At 44.1% G+C, this 22,369-nt stretch overlaps 1 protein-coding gene across 1 annotated transcript in view; it reads right to left on the bottom strand.

Moving 5' to 3' along the window:
* CLMP (CXADR like cell adhesion molecule) overlaps positions 1-16,136 on the bottom strand; it is a 55,721-nt gene extending 39,585 nt beyond the window's left edge. The window contains exon 1 of the mRNA XM_034430502.3: positions 15,120-16,136. Coding sequence (XP_034286393.2) covers positions 15,120-15,147 — 28 coding nt within the window. The 5' untranslated portion in view covers positions 15,148-16,136. The remainder of the gene's footprint in view (positions 1-15,119) is intronic.
* Between the last annotated feature and the right edge of the window lie 6,233 nt (positions 16,137-22,369).

Genomic DNA, 22,369 nt, shown 5'->3' with positions numbered 1-22,369 from the left:
ACTTAAGGGAGCTTCTGGAAGTTCTGAAGGCCCTGGCTGAATCCCCGCCTCTGGCACCACATCTTCTCCAGCCTCCTCATTGTCCGACTCGAGTGCCAGCTGCACAGGCTGCTGGCGCAGCACCACTCCAGCCTCCTCGCTGTCTGAATCAGCTACTAGCTGCACAGGCTGCGTACGGGTCACAACAGTTAGTCGTTCCCGACTCTAGGGGGCGGTGCTCATCTCTGTTTCAAAGCCAAAGAGCCAGCCATGTCTGAAGATGTCTCCATTGTCATGTGGCCGGCATGACTCCATACCAAAGGCGCACGGAACGCTGTTACCTTCTGTCATAAAAATACCCCGAAAGAGGAAACCACAAACAATAAATCTTACTTTAAGATCCAGAGGTTTATTCATGAGCAATTTGGAACATGAAGAGCCATCATAGCAATGCAATTCCACCACAAGACTTACATTACTAAACCATTGCAATGGGGTCCAATGACACATAGCAAATCCTACAAGGACTGCTATCGGGCAAAGGACCCCATTCTCATCTCAACCCATATTTCTTATACCTTCTTTTTTTACTGACACACACATTCCATAATTTCACTTTCTTGTTCTTTCTTACATTCTTACTGACCATCACTCTCTGCAAACACCTGTGTACTTCTCAAACCTCTATCCATTGTCAACTTTCAGTTCCCTATTTCTCACAGTTTCAATGTTCTGATTCCAAATCTATCTCAAAACCACGTACTTTGCAGAAAATGCAGCACACAAGTCAGCATATTAGAAATATGTCTTTAAATTAAAGGGTTGCAATTTGGAAAAAAGTAATGGGGAGAAAGAAAAATTGACCAAGATTAGAGATTAGGGTGAATAGTAATATTGGTTATAGATCAGAAGAAATAGAAGGAAAATAAATTCGAGAGAAAGAATATTATGGCAAAAAGTGAAATATAAAAATTGTGTGGGAGAAAACTAAAAGCTGTACAAATTTTGACTCGGCCAATACTCTGTTCAGAAAAAATGTATTGTTTGTTTGTTTGCGTGTGTTTGTTATGAAAAAAAATAAAAAAAACTTTTCTAAAGAAAAAATGTGTGGTGCATTTTGCAATTATGTTAGTTTAAAACTTTGGTTCAGTGAGGCCTACAAATCCACTCCTAAGCCTTACTACCTGCAACTTTCCAATGGATATATTCCTCTTTTCGCACTTTCCACCAAAGTGGTTCCTATTTTTCTACTTGCCTTTTTTTTTTTTACGTGCTTTCGAACTGCTGGGTTGGCAGAAGCTGGGACAAGTAATGGGAGCTCACCCCGTTACGCGGCGCTAGGGATTCGAACCGCTGAACTGTTGACCTTTCGAACGACAAGCTCAGCATCTTAGCCACTGAGCCACCGCATCTCTTCACTGGCATTTAGCCCTACCCAATTCTTCCCCCCCACTGTCTGTGGGGGAAGAGTCCGCTTTTAAAGCCCCCTCCAGAGGCTAGAAGGGCGAAGGTCGGTTAGATCTCTTCTTCTTTTTGCATTTTCAAGCTTACCTTTTGGCTATGCATGCAAACAACTGGGAGAGAGACTTGCTAATTTGCAAACCACCCTATAGCAATTTTGCAGCATCCCAGTTGACAGTACAGTAATACTCCAGAGAAACGACATGTTCCCAAAATAGAGAAGGTCTCTTCTCTTAGGGCCAGGATGCCACCAGAGTCTAAAAATACTTTGCCCATAAGATCTGCTCAGGCTGAAGGCCACAAGAGAAGAAGAAAAGATGAATCTGAAGTACAAAGGTCGTGATCCAGTCGTCTCAGCTACGTAGAATATCCCAGGAGTGGGGCAGATGGAAATCTTGCATGTATATATGAGTTGATTCCTCCTAATAAGATGCAAATTACACTAAGATAGAGTGAATATAGTTTGTTCTCTTTGGAAAAGAATTAGGGCGACATTGCTGGCCCGAAACTGTACCATGAGCACCGTTGACTTAACCTGGGTGTAAAAAAGAATCTTAGCCATATTGCTTTAGGATCAATAAACCCTAGATTTATAACTGGGTGTTGTCTTTGATTTTAGGAGCAATCAAAGTGCCCTAAAAGAGTGGGTAGAGTTTTAACAGAATAATGGAACTTGGAGGCAGTGGTGAAATCTAATTTTTTTTTTTACTACCGGTTCTGTGGGCGTGACTTGGTGGGCATGGTGTGGGTTGGTGGGCATGGCTTGGTGGGTGTGGCAGGAGAAGGATAATGCAAAATCTCCATTCCCACCCCATTTTAGGGGAAAGATATTGCAAAATCTCCATCCCCATCATGGGTGTTATGCTTAAAGTGTTGAACAGAGATGTTGCTCCTTGATATGTTTTGGCCAGTGGTGGGTTTCAAATTTTTTTTACTACCGGTTCTGTGGGTGTGGCCTGGTGGGTGTGGTCTGGCTTGGTGGGCGTGGCAGGAGAAGGATACTGTAAAATCCCCATTCCCTCCCCAATCCAAGGGAAGGTTACTGCAAAATCCCCATTTCCTCCCGATCAGATGGGATTTGGGAGGCAGAGAATAGATGGGGGCGGGGCCAGTCAGAATTTTTACTACAGGTTGTCCGAAATACTCAAAATTTCCACTATCGGTTCTCCAGAACTGGTCAGAACCTGCTGAAACCCATCTCTGGTTTTGGCCAAATCAACATTTCTTAGCTTAAGTTTCACTGGGTGGTTAGGAAAAGCAAATGGGTTGTGGAAGAAACTTGTATGTTGCCTTAAAATTGAGATCTGTTTTTTTTTTTAAAAAAATCACAAAGGTAGGAAATGGGCGAGAGGGCATTTGCTAATTTTCCTATCTCCAGTTTTGACTTGTTTTGACATCCGGTGTTGTAATATTTATCTGAAATTTGATGTGTTAAACGTGCACGCGATCTTTCTTCTTAAAACGATTCCTCTGCTTATCATAGACAAGTTGAATCATTTTGACAAACTGTGGCATGTCTTCGTTGCTTTACACCAGAGAATTTTATTTGTCTTCTAGCAGAGCTTTTTCATTGGAAAGCTTCTGCGGAGAGGGAGAAGGCAGCTTCGGTTAACATAATAATCATAATTTGGAAGGGGATAAAAAAAATATTTTTGCAAATGCAAACCCGAGAGCGGGAAGCGGCTCCGGGAAATTGGAAGAACGAATAAATCAAAAATGGTTTTGCCTTGGTAAATTTGTACTTGCACAAGAATCAGAGATATTTGTGCAACATCATGCCAAATCCCCCAAAGAGTTCAGAGTTTACATGGTGCAGACTAGGTTATTTTCTTGAATGTTGGCATGATTGTCTGTTGATTATTGTCTTTTTAGTCTCAAGGGCACTGCTGTGTTCTTGACAAACAATTCATAGAGCTTCCAAAGAGGTTTTTCTTTCCCTGATTTCACTATATTCCATTTGAATCTGTTCTCCACAGACGATCCAAAGCCCTTGCAAAATACTGGGAGAAACCTCCAACTGGAAAATAAAGACGTGTTCTGTTTATTCTAGGGATTAATTTAGAAATAGCTGTACGCAATATTAGCTGTACGAAGGTATTTCTAGTTAACAGATTAACAGAGTTGGAAGGGATTTTGTAGTTATCCCGTCCAACCCCCCACCCAAGCAGGAGACCCTACACCATTTCTGACCAATCTCATTCCAGTCTCTTCTTGAAAGCTTCCAGTGATGAAGCTCCCACAACTTCCGAAGGCATCTTCTGTTCTATGGGTTGATTGTTCTCACTGTCAGAACATTTCTCCTTATTTCCAGGTCGAATCTCTCCTTGTTCAGTTTCCATCCAGTATTCCTTGTCTGGCCTTCAGGTGCCTTGGAAAATAGCCTGAAATTCAAAATTTTCCCCCTACCGGTTCTGTTGGCATGGCTTGGTGGGTGGGCTGCAAAATCTCCATTCCCACCCCACTCTGGGGCCAGCCAGAGGTGGTATTTGCTGGTTCTCTGAACTACTCAAAATTTCTACTACCGGTTCTCCAGAACCTGTCTGAACCTGCTGAATTTCACCCCTGAAAATAACTTGACCCCTTAGTTGGAGGAGAAGTCCAAGCAATTAATGGCAGACTTAATGTACAGTATAGAATCATTTGCTTTCAAGCTAATGATGCTCAAGTCCTTCAATTTTTTCCCCTTACTAGTTCTGCAGTGGTTCTCATTCTCTGCATCAGCCTTGCTAGTTATTATTTTCTGCACCATTTCTGTTTGTGACAAATAGCTCTTTACTCCTTGTTCCAGAATAAACGGATTAAACTTTAAGTTGTCCCCAGATTTTTCGTTCAGTACTTTGGTTTTGCTGCTCCCATCCTACGTTCACTGAAATTTAGGTCACTAGTGAGGGAAAATGTGGGTTTGCCAAGCTGAAAATTATTCCCTTTATCTGAAGCCATACTTATGCTAAATGCAAGAAGGATGTTGATGTTGGGTAGAGTTCTTGAAGCCCTTTTTTTCATTGGATCTTCAGGCCTGCCACATTTACTACTGTGGGAAAATGGGAAGGGGGGATTGTATGGAGCATGGGTGATATGTAGTCATAATAACATTCCTTTCTCGGAGAGTCAAGGACATCTTGCCCTGCACCTGGACAACTGGAACTGGGAGGCATCTCCAGTTGGGACGGTGCTTGGATTGGACCATGTGATGGACATACGAGTGCTGGGTAGGGACTTGAACTTTCCTTTGGGTGGGGAAAACCTGGAAGGTTTCAGATTCGGATTTTCCCAGATGTGCCAATATGACATCTCTAATAAAATGGAACTTTGAGGAAACTCAAACCTTTGAATTTTCTTTCGTTGGGGTTGTTACTTGGAACACTGACACTTGACCTATTTCTACCAACTGCTCTAAACTGAATGTCCAATAAGGTTGTGAAAAAATCAGATGAAAGTCAATTCAGCTGAATAACTCAAGCGGATTCGCGATCTGAATTTTTTTTTTAAAAAAAATCAGTTCTAATTATTGATCCAGCACAAAAGTCCGTTCAGTCCAATATGGGTCTGCCTAGTGCCATGTTGATTAAGATTAGATTTGGGGGAAAAAAAGTTGGTTTGCCAAGGTCCAAGGTCTTTTGCACATATCAAAAGAACTCTGACCTTTGGAATCAACTGAAAAGCGCCTGACTTGATGGATGCATCAAATTGGCTCAACAATTCTATTTTTTTTTAAAAAAATAGAATTAAACTCATCCTCTGCACAGCTCAGATATTTAAGGCTGCAGTAATGGAAACAGATTTTTTTTTTTTAAAAAAAAAGTTTTTAATTGCTTTCCATATTTCATTAACAACATCAGAGGTGATGTATCATAGGTGAAAATATATTCTTTCTGTCACTTTTAAAAAGACCTGTATGTATTTAGATGTGCGTTCCTTGCCTTGGGCTCTCTGGAAAGACAGTGGAAAGTCACAAGATTCCGGTCCTTAACTGGACTTTGTGTTACTTATTTTAGACAGTTAATAGAATCATAAGAGTGTAAAATTAGAAGGGACTGCAAGGATCATTCAGCCCGGGGTTTCTAAATCAGTGGTCACCAACCGGTAGTCCGTGGACCACTGGTGGTCCACGAAAATTTTTTAGTGGTCCACAGAAAAATTATTTGCATTTTTAATATTGCACTAAATCAGGGGTCCTCAAACTACGGCCCCTGGGACAGATACGTGCAATGAACGTTTGTGTTGCTGCAGAGAGTCTCCCCCTTTGAGGTCTTTTTGTGTGGGTTGGAGGGGGGCAAAATTCCAATTTGGGGTCTGCTTCAGCCTCCTGGTGTGGGGCTTTGGGTGAAGGCTGGAGGGAAGAGCCGCTGGTGGTGAAGAGCTGGAGGACCTCGTTCCAGTGGGACTGCATCATGGCCTGGAACTGGCTGACCATCTCATCCTGCTGAGCCTCCAGACGCCGGTACCTGGCCTTGCACTCCCCGCAGGTCTTCCCTCTGCTTGGAAAGCCTATGCTCCTAGTCCTCAGTGAGGTGCTTCTGCTGAGCCTCCTTCTCGGTCAGATCCAATTTGAACTGAGCTGTTTTGCCAACTCTTTCTCATGGTGGCTGCTGAGCTCCAACAACTGCTTCCTGTTGGGGCACTAAGGAGCCTGGGCAGGCAGGCGAGGAGTTGGCCACGCCCACCCAGTCACACGACCACCTAGCCACGCCCACCCAGCCGGTCATTAGGCAGATCATATTAGTGGTCCATGGGATTTAAAATTATGAATTTAGTGGTCCATGAGGTCCGAAAGGTTGGTGACCCCTGTTCTAAACCATGGCAGCTTGAAGATGTAGGGACTTCAACTCCCAGAATTCCCCAGCCATCATTAAACCATAGACAAAATGTGGTTCTCCGGCATCTTCTTTAAAACCTCTAGAACCTCCTGCTCCAGAATAACAGAATTGGAAGGGACCTTGAAAGTCTTCTAATCCAATGCCCTTCATAAGCAGGAGATCCAGTGGTGAGATTCAGCTGGTTCGGGCCGGTTTGGGAAAACCGGTTGTTAAATTGCTGCTGGCCCCACCCCTCAATGCCCCGCCCCTTCCAGGAGTCCTGCCTGTCACACACCCTGGCCATGCCCACCATGGCCACACCCACCCATCCGGTCATAAGGGCAGAGAACCGGTTGTTAAATTATTTGAATACCCCCATTGAGGAGATCCTATACCATTTTGGACAAATGGCTGCCCAATCTCTCCATCTCTAGTGATGGAGCCCCTACAACTTCTGGAGGCAAATTGTTCCACTGGTTGATTGTTCTCTCGCTGTCAGGAAATTTCTCCTTACTTCTAGGTTGCATCTCTCCTTGATAAATCTCCATAAGTAAACTGTGCTGCTATTCTACAGATCTTATATAGTAAAGATGTTTTTCTTTATATCTAAATAAAATCTAGGTAGCTGATTAAAAGTTGAATTTGGAACTAGATTCTCTTTCTATTTAGTTCATTTCCTCTTCAAAGTTCTTAGGTCTTTCTATGGGAGATTGACAAATCTTTTTTTAAAAAGAATCTCTTGAGTATTTATGAGCCTTGATTGATGGTAGTCAAGACAGGCCTTTTAAATTTCGGAAGAATCCCTGAAGCAGTTACTTCTCGCTTTATTGGCTCACAACGGAAGAGGACAAGTAGAGAAAGTGGTTTCCAAATGACCCTTTGGGGACAAAACGACTAAGCTTTGTAGTTCCGTTTGTGGAATTTGTGGCATATGGGGTTTATGAAGTTTATGGGAGTGATGGCAGACAAGGGGGAAAGTAAATAGAAACCTTTCTGAGCAAAAAAACAAGGATGAACTGTACTTAACCTGCCAGTCATCATGTCTATGGAGCTTGTCCACCCCAAAGATAAACACCCAGACATAAACTGAGCAATGTGATGTATGCAGTACCACGCAGCAAGCCATGTGCAGATCTGTACATTGGGGAAACAAAACAACCACTTCATAAACGCATGGCACAACATAGCAGAACAAACACACCAGGACTAGATTCAGCAATCCATCTGCATTTGAAAGACACAGGCTACTCTTTTGAAGACAGCAAAGTTCACATTTTGGACAGAGAAGACTGCTGGTTTGAAAGAGGGGTGAAAGAGGCCATCTATGTCAAAATTGAACAGCCCTCTCTCAACAGAGGAGGAGGGATACGACATTATCTATCTCCAGTCTACAACACAGTCCTTTCAACAGTTCCAAGAAGGCTCCACACCCATTGGCTCCACTCAGGTGACCCCCAACGACACAGATAAACCTCCAAGTGGACTCAATGCCTCTCTAAAAGAATGCAAATGACCAGCTGTCTGCAAGGACATTCCATTCCCCCACCATCCAGTCAGAGCTGAAGAAGCTTCTTGGATGAGAAGGAAATGTCTTCAAAGAAGAAGAAGAACCCCCCCCCCCCCAGAAAGTCCAGTTGCCTTTTGAAAAAGCATCTTTGGGACTGTCAGTCCTCATCCAATCAGCAGTCCTTATGGGCTTGTTTGCACACATCACATCACCAAACAAAAGAACTTATTTTGTGTCTTTATCAAAAAAAATACGCTAGGATCAGGGGTGGGATTCAACCGGTTCAGACCGGTTCTGGTGAACCGGATGCTAATTTTACATCTGGTTCGCCAAACTGGTAGTTGCAAGGACTGGCTGGCGCCACCCACCCCTCCCTGCCCCTCCGAGAACTCTCCATGTGGCCCGTGCCTGCACGGAAGCTCTGGGAGGGTGAAAAACGGGCCTTCCGGAAGTTTCGGAAATCTGCAAACGGGCTCGTTTCCAGCCTCTGGAGGGCCTACAGAGCCAGGGGAGGCCGTTTTTACCCTCCTGGAGGCTCGAGGAAAGCCTCCGGAGCCTGGGGAGGGCAAAAAATCGGCCTCCTGGAAGTTCTGGGAGTCTAAAAACAGGCCCGTTTCTGGGCTCCGGAGGGCGTCCAGAGCCCGGGGGAGGCCATTTCCACCCTCCTGGAGGCTTGAGAAAAGCCTCTGGAGCTTGGGGAGGGCAAAAACGCCCCCCTGTGGTGCAGGAGGCCAAGTAGGCCACGCCCACCATGGTCATCCCCACCCAGCAACTGGGCAAAGAACCAGTTGCTAAAATTTTTGAATCCCACCAGACTCAGACTCAGAAAGAGTGTGATGAGAAACATTTCCCCATCTTCTGACTTTGTTATCCCGAGCTTCCATAGGTGTGCTGGACAGACTGATGATGAAACTAATTCCCAGGAAAGGCAATTATATACATGCTAATACGTGTCCATTCAAATAAACCTCTTTCTTGCTTTTTTTCCCAGCAGCTGTTCCTTCTGGGAATCTCAACACTGTTTCTCTCTTCTTCTTCATAACCCGATTTCAAAATGTGAGGTTCCTGCTTTGATTTGGCAATAAAAACACGTGAGAAAGATCCTTGAGATAAAGATGTTGTCCCTTATTTCTATTTAGGGCTAGCTTTATACTCTCTCTCAAGGTAAAGGTTCCCCTCGCACATATGTGCTAGTCGTTCCTGACTCTAGAGGGCGGTGCTCATCTCTGTTTCAAAGCCGAAGAGCCAGCGCTGTCCGAAGACGTCTCCGTGGTCATGTGGCCGGCATGACTCAACGCCAAAGGCGCATGGAACACTGTTACCTTCCCACCAAAGGTGGTCCCTATTTTTTCTACTTGCATTTTTTACGTGCTTTCGAACTGCTAGGTTGGCAGAAGCTGGGACGAGTAACGGGAGCTCACCCCGTTACGCGGCACTAGGGATTCGAACTGCTGAACTGCCGACTTTTCAATCGACAGGCTCAGCATCTTAGCCACTGAGCCAGCACATTCCTTTTACGCTCTCTCTAGTACCCGATTAATCAGCAGGTTGATGGGGGAATATCAGGGATAGGTGGATAATAATATCTAAACAGATGCTCCAAAATAGGTTGTGAATCTAGTTTTAGGGAAACAAGGAAAAAGGGTTTCCAATCCAATCAGAATAGGGCTGGAAGGGACCTTGGAGGTCTTCTAGTCCAACCCCCTGCTTAGGCAGGAAACCCTGCATCACTTCAGACAGATGGTTATCCAACATCTTCTTAAAAACTTCCAGTGTTGGAGCATTCACAGCTTCTGGAGGCAAGTTGTTCCACTGATGAATTGTTCTAACTGTCAGGAAATTTCTCCTTAGTTCTAGGTTGCTTCTCTCCTTGATTAGTTTCCATCCTTTGCTTCTTGTCCTGCCCTCAGGGGCTTCGGAGAATAGGTTGACCCCCTCTTCTTTGTGGCAGCCCCTGAGATATTGGAATACTGCTATCCTGTCACCTCTGGTCCTTCTTTTCTCTGAAGAGATGTCAAAACTAAATCCTGGCCTTCTTCATTCAGCTTGATTTCCTCCATTCGAATCTGTCCCAATTCTGGCAGAGTTCAGCTTGTTTTGAACAGCTCTGGTATAGCACCCCAGAGTTTTAAGAGCCAAGCTAGTCTCACCCTTCTCTTTGCTTTCGACCAGATGCGAGAAGTTGTGTAAGCAGAAGCTGTGATCTATTCGTCAAGTGTGTTTTTGCTGAAAGTGTGATGTGGTTTAGAATGACAACAAATCACCCTGAAATTGCTATGCGCAAGTTTTGGGAAATAGCAGTTGTGCAAGAAAGAACATCTGAAAAAGCCTTTTATCTTTAAAACCTCATTATGCTCATTTTCTCTAGAGTTTGATATATAAGGATTTGGCTCATCCAAGGGAGAGAGGGCTGGTTCTTCAGCCGGTTCCTGCAGATAAACTGTACTTCGTTTCTGCGTATTAATTATCTTCCTGTGTGTTATGGAAGTTTTAATTAATGTAATAATGTATGAACCCATGATTAAAGGAACAGGGTGATGCTTTCGTTTCTTATAGTCTAAATGGCAAGATTTAAAAACTTATAATATATATTTATAATGTATTTTTATGATGACTATGATCATGATTTATCACTTATATAGCTTTTATGTACAATGAGAGCTTATGCACCGAAGACAAATTCCTCGTGTGTCCAATCACACTTGGCCAATAAAGAATTCTGTTCTGTTCTGTTCTGTTCTGTCCTGTCCTGTCCTGTCCTGTCCTGTTCCATTCCATTATGAGCCGCGGTGGTGCAGTGGTTAGAATGCAGTACTGCAGGCTACTTCTGCTGACTGTCGGCTGACTGCAATTTGGCAGTTCAAATCCCGCCAAACTCCAGGTTGACTCAGCCTTCCATCCTTCCGAGGTGGGTAAAATGAGGACCCAGCTTGTTGGGGGCAAATATGATGACTCTGTAAACCGCTTAGAGTGGGCTGTAAAAGCACCATGAAGTGGTATATAAGTGCTATTGGTATTCTATTCTATTCTATTCTATTCTATTCTATTCTATTCTATTCTATTCTATTCTATGCTATGCTATGCTATGCTATGCTATGCTATGCTATGCTATGCTATGCTATGCTATGCTATTCTATTCTATTCTATTCTATTCTATTCTATTCTATTCTATTCTATTCCATTCCATTCCATTCCATTCCATTCCATTATATTACATTCCATTCCATTCCAAACTGCAAAATTGAGGGTTGCCAGCTAAAGATTTGACTAAGAGGGATGGCTTCACAGACAGAGAGTCCAGGCCCAGCACTTGGATCATTATATCCTTCTAGTTTACTCTCCCCTTGATTGACCTTGCTCGGAGTCATCCTAGATACCGTCAATGACAATGATTTACTTCTGATTATCTCCCTTTACTTTTTGCTCCAGGGAGAAAATGCCCCCAACAACTACCGCCTCACGCTGGAGAAGTTCAGAGCTTCTTTCCTTCTTGTCTCTGGAATACCAATAGGAAATAATTGGAAAGGCACTGGAAGTCATCCAGGATGACAGTCCCTTGGCTTTGCAACTTTAGCCCCCCCAAAGCCCCACCCCACCCCCACCCCCACTATTTAAACCAGTCACAAAGTAATTTGCCTTCAAGGCTGAAAACATATCTTTTTTAAAAAAAGCTTTTGGGTCAGAAAAGGGTGGGGAGGAAAGAAGGAATATTTGACTATACATTTCAACTCCCGTGCCAATATTTTCTTTGGTGGGACAAAGACCATTTCAGTGCTCGGCTTCCTTGCTCGAACGTAGAATTTTGTTCTGCGTGAAACTTTTCTCTAGCTGTTAACATTCTTTCAAAAATTAAAAAAAAACACACATCCTGGGCAGGGTGGATTATATTACAGCTGGCAGAATATGTCTCATACATCTGGCTAGGATGAAAGAATGCCTCCCCCTCCCTTGAAGTCCATCCCTACGAAGAAGAAACAGCCAAGGAACGAAATCTCTCTGTTTACTTTTTCTCAAGTTGGGCTTTGTTTACGTGCCAGCTGAAATCCAATTGTCCGACCTTTCTACAGACCGTTAGTACCGTGTTTCCCCGAAAATAAGATCCTGTCTTATATTTTTTGAACCCTGAAATAAGCGCTTGGCCTTGTTTTCGGGGAGGTCTTATTATTTTGGGGTGCATGGAGCAAGATGGGGCTTCTCTTGCCGTCTTACCTGATTTCCCTAACCCTAACCAGAGGAAATGGCAGAGGAAATGCATTTAAATATTTTCGGGGAGGGCTTATTTTCAGGGGCAGGCTTATTTTCGGAGGAGGGTTTATTTTAGGGGGAGGGCTTATTATCAGGGGATGTCTGATTTTTGGGGAAACACGATATTGCAATATACCATGTCTGGGATATGATAAAGTACAGTGTTTTCCCCCCAAAATAAGACCATATTGGAAAATAGGCCCTAGCATGATTTTTCCAGGATGCTCGTAATATAAACCCTACCCCCAAAATAAGCCCCACTTAAGATCATCAGCCAGACAGACACATTTTAGTACCATATTTCCCCCAAAATAAAAGAAGAAGAAGAAGAGGAGGAGGAGGAGGAGGAGGAGGAGGAGGTGGAGGAGGAGAAGGAGAAGGAGGAAGAAGAGAAGAGTGGAGGAGTTTTCTTCTTTCAGTGGCCAACCAAACACTTTCCAAAATCCCAAGAGCAGGATTTGAAGACCTTTGGATGCCTCCTAAAGACGTTTGGATCCTTTTCCTAAACCTGTTTACTTCATCCACCTGCCTTACCTTTTCTGCAAGAAAAAGTTATGGCTGGTTTCTTTGTGGTGCTTTATTTAGTTCTGTTGTAAGGAGCAAGTGCCTACTTGTATTCCCACCCTAGATTCGTTCCAATATCGTTTCCTTGCCTTCGGGATTCTTTCCTTATAGACGAGACCCCAAACTTGGAACTGGCAAAGGTGAAAGACTATGTCACCAGATGATCGGAAGAACTAGGAAAGGCTAATGAATTAGAGTGTCCTGCATGCTTAACAGAATGACAGACTGGGAAAGAGACCCTATACCATTTCAGACAAATGGCTCTCCAATCTCTTCTTAAAAACTTCCAGTGATGGGGAAGGAAGGAAGGAAGGAAGGAAGGAAGGAAGGAAGGAAGGAAGGAGGAAGGATAGCAGAATAACAGAGTTGGAAGGGACCTTGGAGGTCTTCTAGTCCAACCCCCTGCTCAGGCAGGAAACCCTACACCACTTCAGACAAATGGTTTTCCAATCTCTTCTTAAAAACTTCCAGAGTTGGAGCATTCACAACTTCTGCAGGCAAGTTGTTCCACTTATTAATTGTTCTCACTGTCAGGAAATTTCTCCTTAGTTCTGAGTTGCTTCTCTCCTTGATTAGTTTCCACCCATTGCTTCTTGTCCTGCCCTCAGGTGCTTTGGAGAGTAGCTTGACTCCCTCTTCTTTGGGGCAGCCCCTGAGATATTGGAACACTGCTATCATGTCTCCCCTGGTCCTTCTCTTCATTAAACTAAGTATACCCAATCCCAGCAACCATTTTTCACACGTTTTAGCTCCCAGCTTCATTCTTTTTTGCTCTCTTTCCGGATGACGATCTGTTATCCATCTATTTCATCCTTTGTAGAGCATCCTCAACCCTCTGCAATCATTTTTTCCCCTCATGCATATAAAAAAAAAAAAGCTCCGAGGACTTTTATCGTACGTGCTCTTTCCTTAGCTTTCCTAAGGGAGATGGCGAGTCTATCGTTGAGTCAATTCTAATGTGTCTGAGGTGGAGAGAGCGGGATTTGGCAACCTTTCTGAGGCCTTAATCCATGGTTTTTATTTTTATTTTATTTTGTGTGTGTGGAGCTGCCTGCTAGTCAGCCCAATGTAGTAAGGAGGACGGAAGGAAGGAGAAGCTCATTCTCCACACAACCTACCTCAGGAGAATGTCTCCTAGAGAAGAGGCTGAAAGCGACAGCAGCTAATCGTCTCACACAAAAGAGATGAGCAGTTGACTTTTACTCCAGTCTACCTTCCTTAATAATTGTCTCCATTTTTTCTCTCCCCCCCCCCTCTCTCTCCTCCATTTTGTATAACCTTCTTTAAGGCCAGAGCCATGGATAACCGTTGTGGATGAAATGCTTTTGATCAGGACAGCATCAGAAGGAACCGTTTTATGTACGCGTTAAAGGATGATCCGTCTCGCATTATTTGGCAGAAGTTGCACTCCGCAACGCAACCGCTTCTTATTTTGGGTTCGCATAGTTTATCACACAGTTTGATAAATCCCATTTAGTTGCTCCTATCTGGGCCATTCTCTCTTTCACTTCTTTAACTAAGAATCACGGTGGCCCTATCTAGCTAAAATGGGAACCCTTCAAAAGCCCCATTAATTTAAGCGCTGTGTGCATCATCTTCCATAAAATAAGTTCCGTACTTCGGGGTGATTAAAGGGTGGACTAGATGACCTCACGGTGTGCCTAAAATGGAAACTGTGAATGCAGCAGCCACACTTTCATAACTGAATGGATTTTACAGCTCAAGGAGCCATTTTTTCTTCCCCCTGTCTGGATTCTAGAGCAACCTTCGTTTTCCTACCTCCGTGAAACCATTTTTTTCTAAAAAAAAAATCACTCTCTCGATCTTCAATCTCTCCTCTGTACCTTCCTCTCTTTCTCTTTGGTTGACTTTTTTTTTTGGTTCTTCGGTTTCTCTCTTTTGCCGCTCATTCCCTTTCCTTCAATCATTCTCTTCCCCCCACTCTCCCCAGGATCTCCTTCCAATTGGTACGTTGACACATCTGTTTCTAATTTAGACTTTTTTTTTTTTAGCAGTATTACTTCGAAACAATGCACTCCTTTAAAACAGGACAAATGAACTCCTGCGCAAAAATCAACCTTCTCCAATAAATTAAAAAAAAAAGTTAAATAAATTGGCCCCGACCCCTAAAAACAAGGATTCTTTGTTCAGGTTTGCGAAAAGACAAATGAGTCCAATATGTTTTTTGTTTAAGCCTCCAAAATACCCTTTCCATATTCTACGTGCCTTCGAGAGAGGCAAAGAAAGAGCCTTTACAAAATAGTTAAACCTGGTTAACAGATGATGGTGTTAAAAACAACAACAACAACAACTCAACACCTATCCACAAATCTTTTGGAGAATAGAAGTTGAGGTCTGGGATGACAAAAGCGTAAAGCTTTAACTTTTGAATGCTGGCATTAAGGTTGAGGATGGTAAAAGGACAAGCAATTGAAAGCAGATGAGCTTCTTGCAAACTTTAATGCCAATACTTTTCCCCTCCCAGAGCCCTTCCCTTGCGTCTTAAGGTTGCATTGTGTAACTTTAAGCTGCCTTCCTGAATTAAATTAAAGACAAAGCCAACTTACCTAGGAAGAAGATGAAAAGCACAGACATTCCGCCTCTGTATGTGTGAGAGAGACCGTTTATTCCCTTTCTTCTTCTTCTTCTTCTTCTCCTCCTCCTTCTTCTTCTCCTCCTCCTTCTCCTCCTTCTTTCTTCTCCTTCTCCTTCTCCTTCTCCTTCTTCTCCTTCTCCTTCTCCTTCTTCTTCTCCTTCTTCTCCTTCTCCTTCTCCTTCTCCTTCTTCTCCTTCTCCTTCTCCTTCTTCTTCTCCTTCTTCTCCTTCTCCTTCTCCTTCTCCTTCTTCTCCTTCTCCTTCTCCTTCTCCTCCCCTCCTCACTTCTTCCCACTCAGGAAGCTGACAAGCCGACCTGCTCAAAATTCAAAGCAGCGCCTCTGGAATGCGCTCTGGGTAATTGCCTCCGTGCGCCGGGAAAATGCCCAACTTTGCTTCCCTCTCTCTCTCTCTTTCTCTGCCCTCCTGCCGTTCATCCCCCACTTGAGTTTCCACGCAGAGTGGAGGAGAAGAGCCGTTGTTCCTCTCGAGCCGCCGATTCAGTTTGGAGCCTGTCAACATCTGGAAGGGGAAAGACAGAGGCGGTGGCAGCGCAGCCGACAGACACATCTAGAACTGCCAGAGTAATTTGGCATGTCTGGAAAGAAGAGGAGAAAAAGAGAGAAGGGGGGCTGGAGGGGTGGCTGGGTGGGTGGGGAGAAGCAGAAGAGAGAAATCTCAGCCTGCAAGTTTCACCACATGGCTGTGTGTGTGTGTGTTGGGGGTGGGTGGGTGGGAAGGAGGCCCCTCCCTACCCACCACCAGGATTAGGAGAGGGGGAGAAAGGTTGGGCATGCAATGAGCTGCTCTCCTTACTTCTGGCCATTGGACAGCCCAACCTTCTGGGAGAGTCGGGTGGGGGAAATAAATAGGCTTTCCTCGTGTCAAAAGCGGTTAAAGAGATTAAACGTGGAGAAGCATCCTCGTTCCCCCTTTAAAAAAAAAGCGAGAAACATGGCCTTCCAGATAGTGTTGACTGCAAGGATGACTCACTAGCGATTCACGATAGCAAATTCAAGCTCCTTGCAAAAAAAACCCCCCTCCCCTCTTCCCCGCAGCCCCTGGAGCAGTCAAATCGAACTGTTGAATTGTTGATGGCACCGTTGCCAAAAAATGAAGGGCGGCGTGGTTTTCCTTCATTTGGAAGTACGCAAAGCATGCCCTAGGTGGTTTTCATGGTAGCAGTACAGGAGATTTACTGTTACCACCTCCTATGATATTTATATCAGCTTCCCCTTTCTAGCCCACAACCTGGTGGTCTCCCATCCTTATATTAACAGAGTCCCAACCTTCTTAGGTTTTAAACAGTGGTGGGTTACTCCCGGTTCGCAAGAACCTGTAGTAAAGATAAGTAGAACCTACCCCTGGTTTTAAAGATAAAGGTAAAGGTTCCCCTCACGCATATGTGCTAGTCGTTCCTGACTCTAGGGGGCGGTGCTCATCTCCGTTTCAAAGCTGAAGAGCCAGCGCTGTCCGAAGACGTCTCCATGGTCATGTGGCCGGCATGACTAAATGCCAAAGACGCACGGAACGCTGTTCCCTTCCCACCAAAGGTGGTCCCTATTTTTCTACTTGCATTTTTTACCTGCTTTCGAACTGCTAGGTTGGCAGAAGCTGGGACAAGTAATGGGAGCTCACCCCCATTATGCGGAACTAGGGATTCGAACCGCTGAACTGCCAAACTGCCAACCTTTCTATTCTATTCTATTCTATTCTATTCTATTCTATTCTATTCTATTCTATTCTATTCTATTCTATTCTATTCTATTCTATTCTATTCTATTCTATTCTACTAGGATGTTTCCCCAGGAGATTTGTTTCAGTCCTATACAAAAAGGAATAACAGTGATGGCAAACCTTTTCGGCCCCAAGTGCCAAAAAGGTCGCACAGAAATATTGCACAGGCACATGTGCGCTCATCCAGGCTGCACTCTACAAAAGCTGGACTTCTGGGTTCTAGCACGCATTCGTGCCCGACGATCAGCTGGCTGGCAGGCATGTGCAGGACGGTTTTCAGCACTGCTGCACGCGCGAAGGGATCACGCTCCGGGAAAGCTGAACTTCCAGGTTCTGTCACACATGTGCACCCGACAATCAGCTGGCTGGTGCACATGCGCACACCGGTTTTTGGCACCGCCACGCACGCGAAGGACAGCTGATCGTCGCGCATCCATGCATGCCAGAAGGTGGCTCAGTGGCTAAGAAGGTGGCTCAGTGGCTTAAAAAAAAAAAAAAAAAAAAAAGACCAGCAGGATCCTGGCATTTGAATTGAGCAAGTTTTTTTTTTAAATTTGATTTATATGCCGCCCTTCTCCGGAGACTCAGGGCGGCTTACAATGCGTTAAGCAATAGCCTTCATCCTTTTGTATATTTATACAAAGTCAGCTTATTGCCCACAAACTGGGTCCTCATTTCACCTACCTTAGAAAGGATGGAAGGCTGAGTCAACCTTGAGCCTTGGAGAGATTCGAACCAGCAGAAATTGCAGGCAGCAAAGTGAGTTTTGCTTTAATTTGCAACTTTTACTCTCGCTTAGTTGAACAGTTCTAACATGCAAAAGGACTCTGGCTGGATTTTTGCAGGTATGCGACAAATCCGTGGAGGCACAAAATTGTGCCTTGTGTTCCTCCCCCTCCCTCAGATTCTAGAAACACCAAGCGTGTCGTGCCGCATTATGGCTTCGACAGATGAAGTCTCAAGCTCTGTCATCAATGCTCCCCAAATGCTTTGTGGCTTTAATAGAATCAATGTGTCAGGAGCCGAGGGAGGCCGTGCTTCCTCCAGTGTCCCTTGAAATCCTGAGACGTTCATGTAAGGCAGAGAATCAACTCCCCGTTCGTTGGCCTGGGCTGGCTCTAGCCTTGCCGAATTTAATGCAGCTTATTTTTCAATGGATGCAGATGGAAGTCAAGAGTTATGCGCCTTGGTGGCGCAGCAGACTAAAGTGCTATTAAGTAGCACCAGCTTGCAATTACTGCAAGTTCAAATCTCACCAGGCTCAAGGTTGACTCAGCCTTCCATCCTTTCGAGGTAGGTAAAATGAGGACCCGGTTTGTGGGGGCAATAAGCTGACTTTGTATAAAAAAGAACACCGCTTAGGGGGGGCCGAAAGCCCTACTAAGCAGGTATATACAAAAGTATGAAGGCTATTGCTTAACGCATTGTAAGCCGCCCTGAGTCTCCGGAGAAGGGCGGCATATAAATCGAACCAATAAATAAATAAATAAATAAACCGGCATGGCAATGGGATTCTCTGCATTATGGGGCAGTATATAAATCTAAGTGCTATTCCTATTGCTATTCCCAGTTCCCCCGAACTGTTCCAAATTGGCTCTATACCACCACTGCTGCTAAAAATCTTGGAGGGTCTCTTCCCGTTACTTCCTAGATGAGAGAGAGAGAAAACAAAATTATTGTGAAGGTTCCTCTTTCCTTGGAAGTGTTTAACAAACCTCTCCAAAACTGAATTTAGCAATACTTGGGATGTAGAGAGAAAATGACGTGGTGTCCCCATCAGCAAGTTTCATTTTGAATTTATTTATTTATTTATTTATTTATTTATTTATTTATTTATTTATTTATTTATTTATTTATTTATTTGTCCAATTTGTATGCCGCCCTTCTCCGTAGACTCAGGGTGGCTTACAATGCATTATAGCAATAGCCTGCATACTTTTTTGTATATACTTGCTTATTAGGGCTTTTGGGCCCCCCCACAAGCGGTGTTCTTTTTTATACAAAGTCAGCTTATTGCCCCCACAATCCGGGTCCTCAATTTACCTACCTCGGAAGGATGGAAGGCTGAGTCAACTTTCAGCCTGGTGAGATTCGAACTTGCACTAATTGCAGGCAGCTGGCAGCTAAGTGCTAGCACTGAACAGCACTTTAGTCCGCTGCACTACCGAGGCTCGAATGGCGTTGGAATGTTTGCTTTTGAGATATTTTTTATATTATTCTTTTATCAAGAATGTTGTGATTCAGTCCTTGAATGAATAGAGCTAAAACTGTTCCAGCTCGATGTATCCTGCCAAGCCACACACAAATGCTTCCATGTATCATTTTTCCTTTTCAACTTTTGCCCTAGACATTTTTTCTTTTTGGAGGGCTTGTAGTGACTTGCAACATCCAAAGAGTTTCATTGCTTCATTGTGGGTCTAAATGTTGTTCTGTTTCCTTCTGAAACTTTTCTTTTCTTGGATTTATCCATGGTTGGCCTACCAGGGGTTGAAAAGCACAATAATCGCGTGCTGGTGGGTGTCACACATTGGCGGTTGTGACGCATATTTTGAATGACAGGGAGCCACAGCAGAGAGGTGAAAGAGCCACATGCGGCTCCAGAGCCACAGGTTGCTGACTCCTGACTTATACTAAAAGTAGGGGTGAAATGCTGCCGATTTGCACCAGTTCGGGCGAACCGGTAGTAATAAAAGCTACCGGTTCAGGCAAACTGGTAGTAAAAAAAGCTACCGGTTCAGGCAAACTGATAGTAATAAAAGCTACCGGTTCAGGCAAACTGGTAGTAAAAAAAGCTACTGGTTCATCCGAACTGGTATTTCCGACGATCAGCTGTGCCGCACGATTTATATTCGCTAGAAAGCAGGAAATCCTGCTTTCTAGTGAATCTAAATCGTGCGGCACAGCTGTTTCCCACCCCTCGCTGTTCTACTTACCTTCTTAAGCCTTCTTTTTCCAGGCAGAGCGTGCATTTGGTGTGCAGTGCACATGCACGTGCAGCGTGCAGTTGGCACACATTGTGCATGCGTGCACAGTGTGCGTTTGGCATACACTGCGCATGTGCACACAGTGTGCATTTGGCATGCAGCGCGTATGTGCGTGCAGCAAACTGGTGGCAACTCGCGGAGGATTTCACCACTGACTAAAAGTGATAAATTACATCATCCATGTTTCTTAGGAAGAACCCATTGCGTATGAGGGCTAACCCTGACTGCAGAACTTCACATGGTTAAGAACAGACAACAATAGTAATGCATCATTGTTCATCTCCTTGAGCAGTGTCATAAACCTTCTGTTCCCAATCTAACCCTCTCTTGACTTTTTCTTCTTTCTTCCAAAGGCATTAACATATAATCAAACACCCAGAGATGTCAGCTTCAGCTGTCTACCAGCTGCCCTCGTTTCCTTCGCCTTTTTTCAGAAGACTCCCGTTGTAGGCAATTTACGGTTAGGCTGTCATGGCACAGAAGAAAAAAAAATATTATTATTATTATTTTTTTGCAGTAACCCCAAAGGAAGTGAGCTTAAGGTCTGATGAAATTAACACTGGCAGTCTTATCCCTTCCCCTGTGCCAAATGATGGATGAAACGAGGAGATCTGGTGCTTTAAAAAGGTTGTGCTAAGTGTAGCTTTGAGAAGCATTAAAGGACCCTCCCAAGAAGGAGGATGGGTGGGGAATTCCTTTAAATATCTGCATCCACCAAGGACTTCAGGGCTGAAGATGAAATATGTATAAGCTCTTGGCAGCTGCAGAAGCATTGCGATTCATGCAAGACCTTCCATAAATTAAGTATCTGCATGAATTTGAGATTGTGAGTCCCTATTCCCCATTATTGAGTTACAGTGTTCCATAAGGAAACTGTCCCAGGTTCAACTCTACCATGTACAGGGAGTCATTGACGAATGACCACAATTAAGCCCAAAATTCCTGTTGCTGAGTGAGACATTGGTTGAGTGAATTTTATCCCGTTTTTCTTGCCAGAATTGTTAAGTGAACCATTGCGGTTTTGTAAATTATTCATAGGGTTGTTAAGTGAATCTGGCTTCCTCGTGGACTTGTCAGAAGGTCGCAAAAGGGAATCACGTGAACCCCGGGGCATTGCAACTGTCATAAATATGGGTCAGTACCTGAATGTTGATCATATGACCACGGGGAGGCTGCAAAGGTTGCCAGGGTGAAAAATGGCCATAAGGCACTTTTTTTCAGTGCCGTTGTTAACTTAGAATGGTCACTAAATGAACTGTGGTAAGTTGAGGACTACCTGTCATGAAATTTGCTGTTCTCATCAATCCCGTCTTGCCTCTGTTCTTCTTCTGAATCATTGCCCTTGCCTAATTCCAAGGTAATGGATGAGGAACACATTCTTAAAGCACTTCGCGGCTGTCCTTGTATGGTGTTTGAATAGGGGGAAAACATACTTCATACCTCAGGTCTATGACAATTTGCCATGGCCAATTTGCCACAGCCAATTCACCATGGCTAATTTGCCACAGTTAACTCGCCATGCCCAATTTGCTATGCCCAACTCGCCATGGCCAACTCACCATGGCCAACTCACCATGGCCAACTTGCCATAGCCAACTTGCCATTGCCAACTCACCATGACCAGCTTGCCACAGCCAATTCACCATGACTAATTTGCCATGGTCAACTCACCATAGCCAAGTTGCCACAGCCAACTCACCATGGCCAATTTACCATGGCCAAGTTGCCATGACCAACTCACTGCAGGACAACTTCCCATGGCCATCTCACCACAGGTCAACTCACTGCTGGACAAGAGTTACACTAATACCAAAGAAATGGTAGAATAGAATCATTAAAGAAAGAATGCGAAAGGAGGAACAGAATGAAATGCAAAGGGCAAAAATTAAAATAATTTTTATTTATTTTAAATAATTAAATATAATTATTAAATTGTCCCCCCGGTGAGTTGTCCTGCAGTGATTTGGCCATGATGAGTTGGCTTCAGCAAGTTGGCTATGGCAAGTTGTCCCATTCCCTCACTTTTAGTACCCTGTTTTCCCCAAAATAAGACATCCCCTGATAATAAGCCCAATTGGGCTTTTGAGTGCATGGCAATAAGGCCAAACGCTTATTTCAGGGTACAAAAAAAATATAAGACAGGGTCTTACTTTTGGAGAAACACGGTATCTATCTATCTATCTATCTATCTATCTATCTATCTATCTATCCATCCATCCATCCATCCATCCATCCATCCATCCATCCATCTACCCTGTTTTCCCCAAAATAAGACATCCCCTGATTGTAAGACCAATCAGGCTTTTGAGTACATGGCAATAAGGCCAAGCATTTATTTCAGGGTTCAAAATAATATAAGATAGGGTCTTATTTTCAGAGAAACACGGTATCTATCTACCTAACCTACCTACCTACCTACCTACCTACCTACCTACCTACCTATCTACCCACCCACCCACCCACCCATCCATCCATCCATCCATCCATCCATCCATCCATCA

The sequence above is a fragment of the Pantherophis guttatus genome, chromosome 9 (assembly GCF_059756535.1).
Source record: "Pantherophis guttatus breed Tessera chromosome 9, ASM5975653v1, whole genome shotgun sequence".
Taxonomy (NCBI): domain Eukaryota; kingdom Metazoa; phylum Chordata; class Lepidosauria; order Squamata; family Colubridae; genus Pantherophis; species Pantherophis guttatus.
This window is presented reverse-complemented; position numbering and strand designations above follow the sequence as displayed.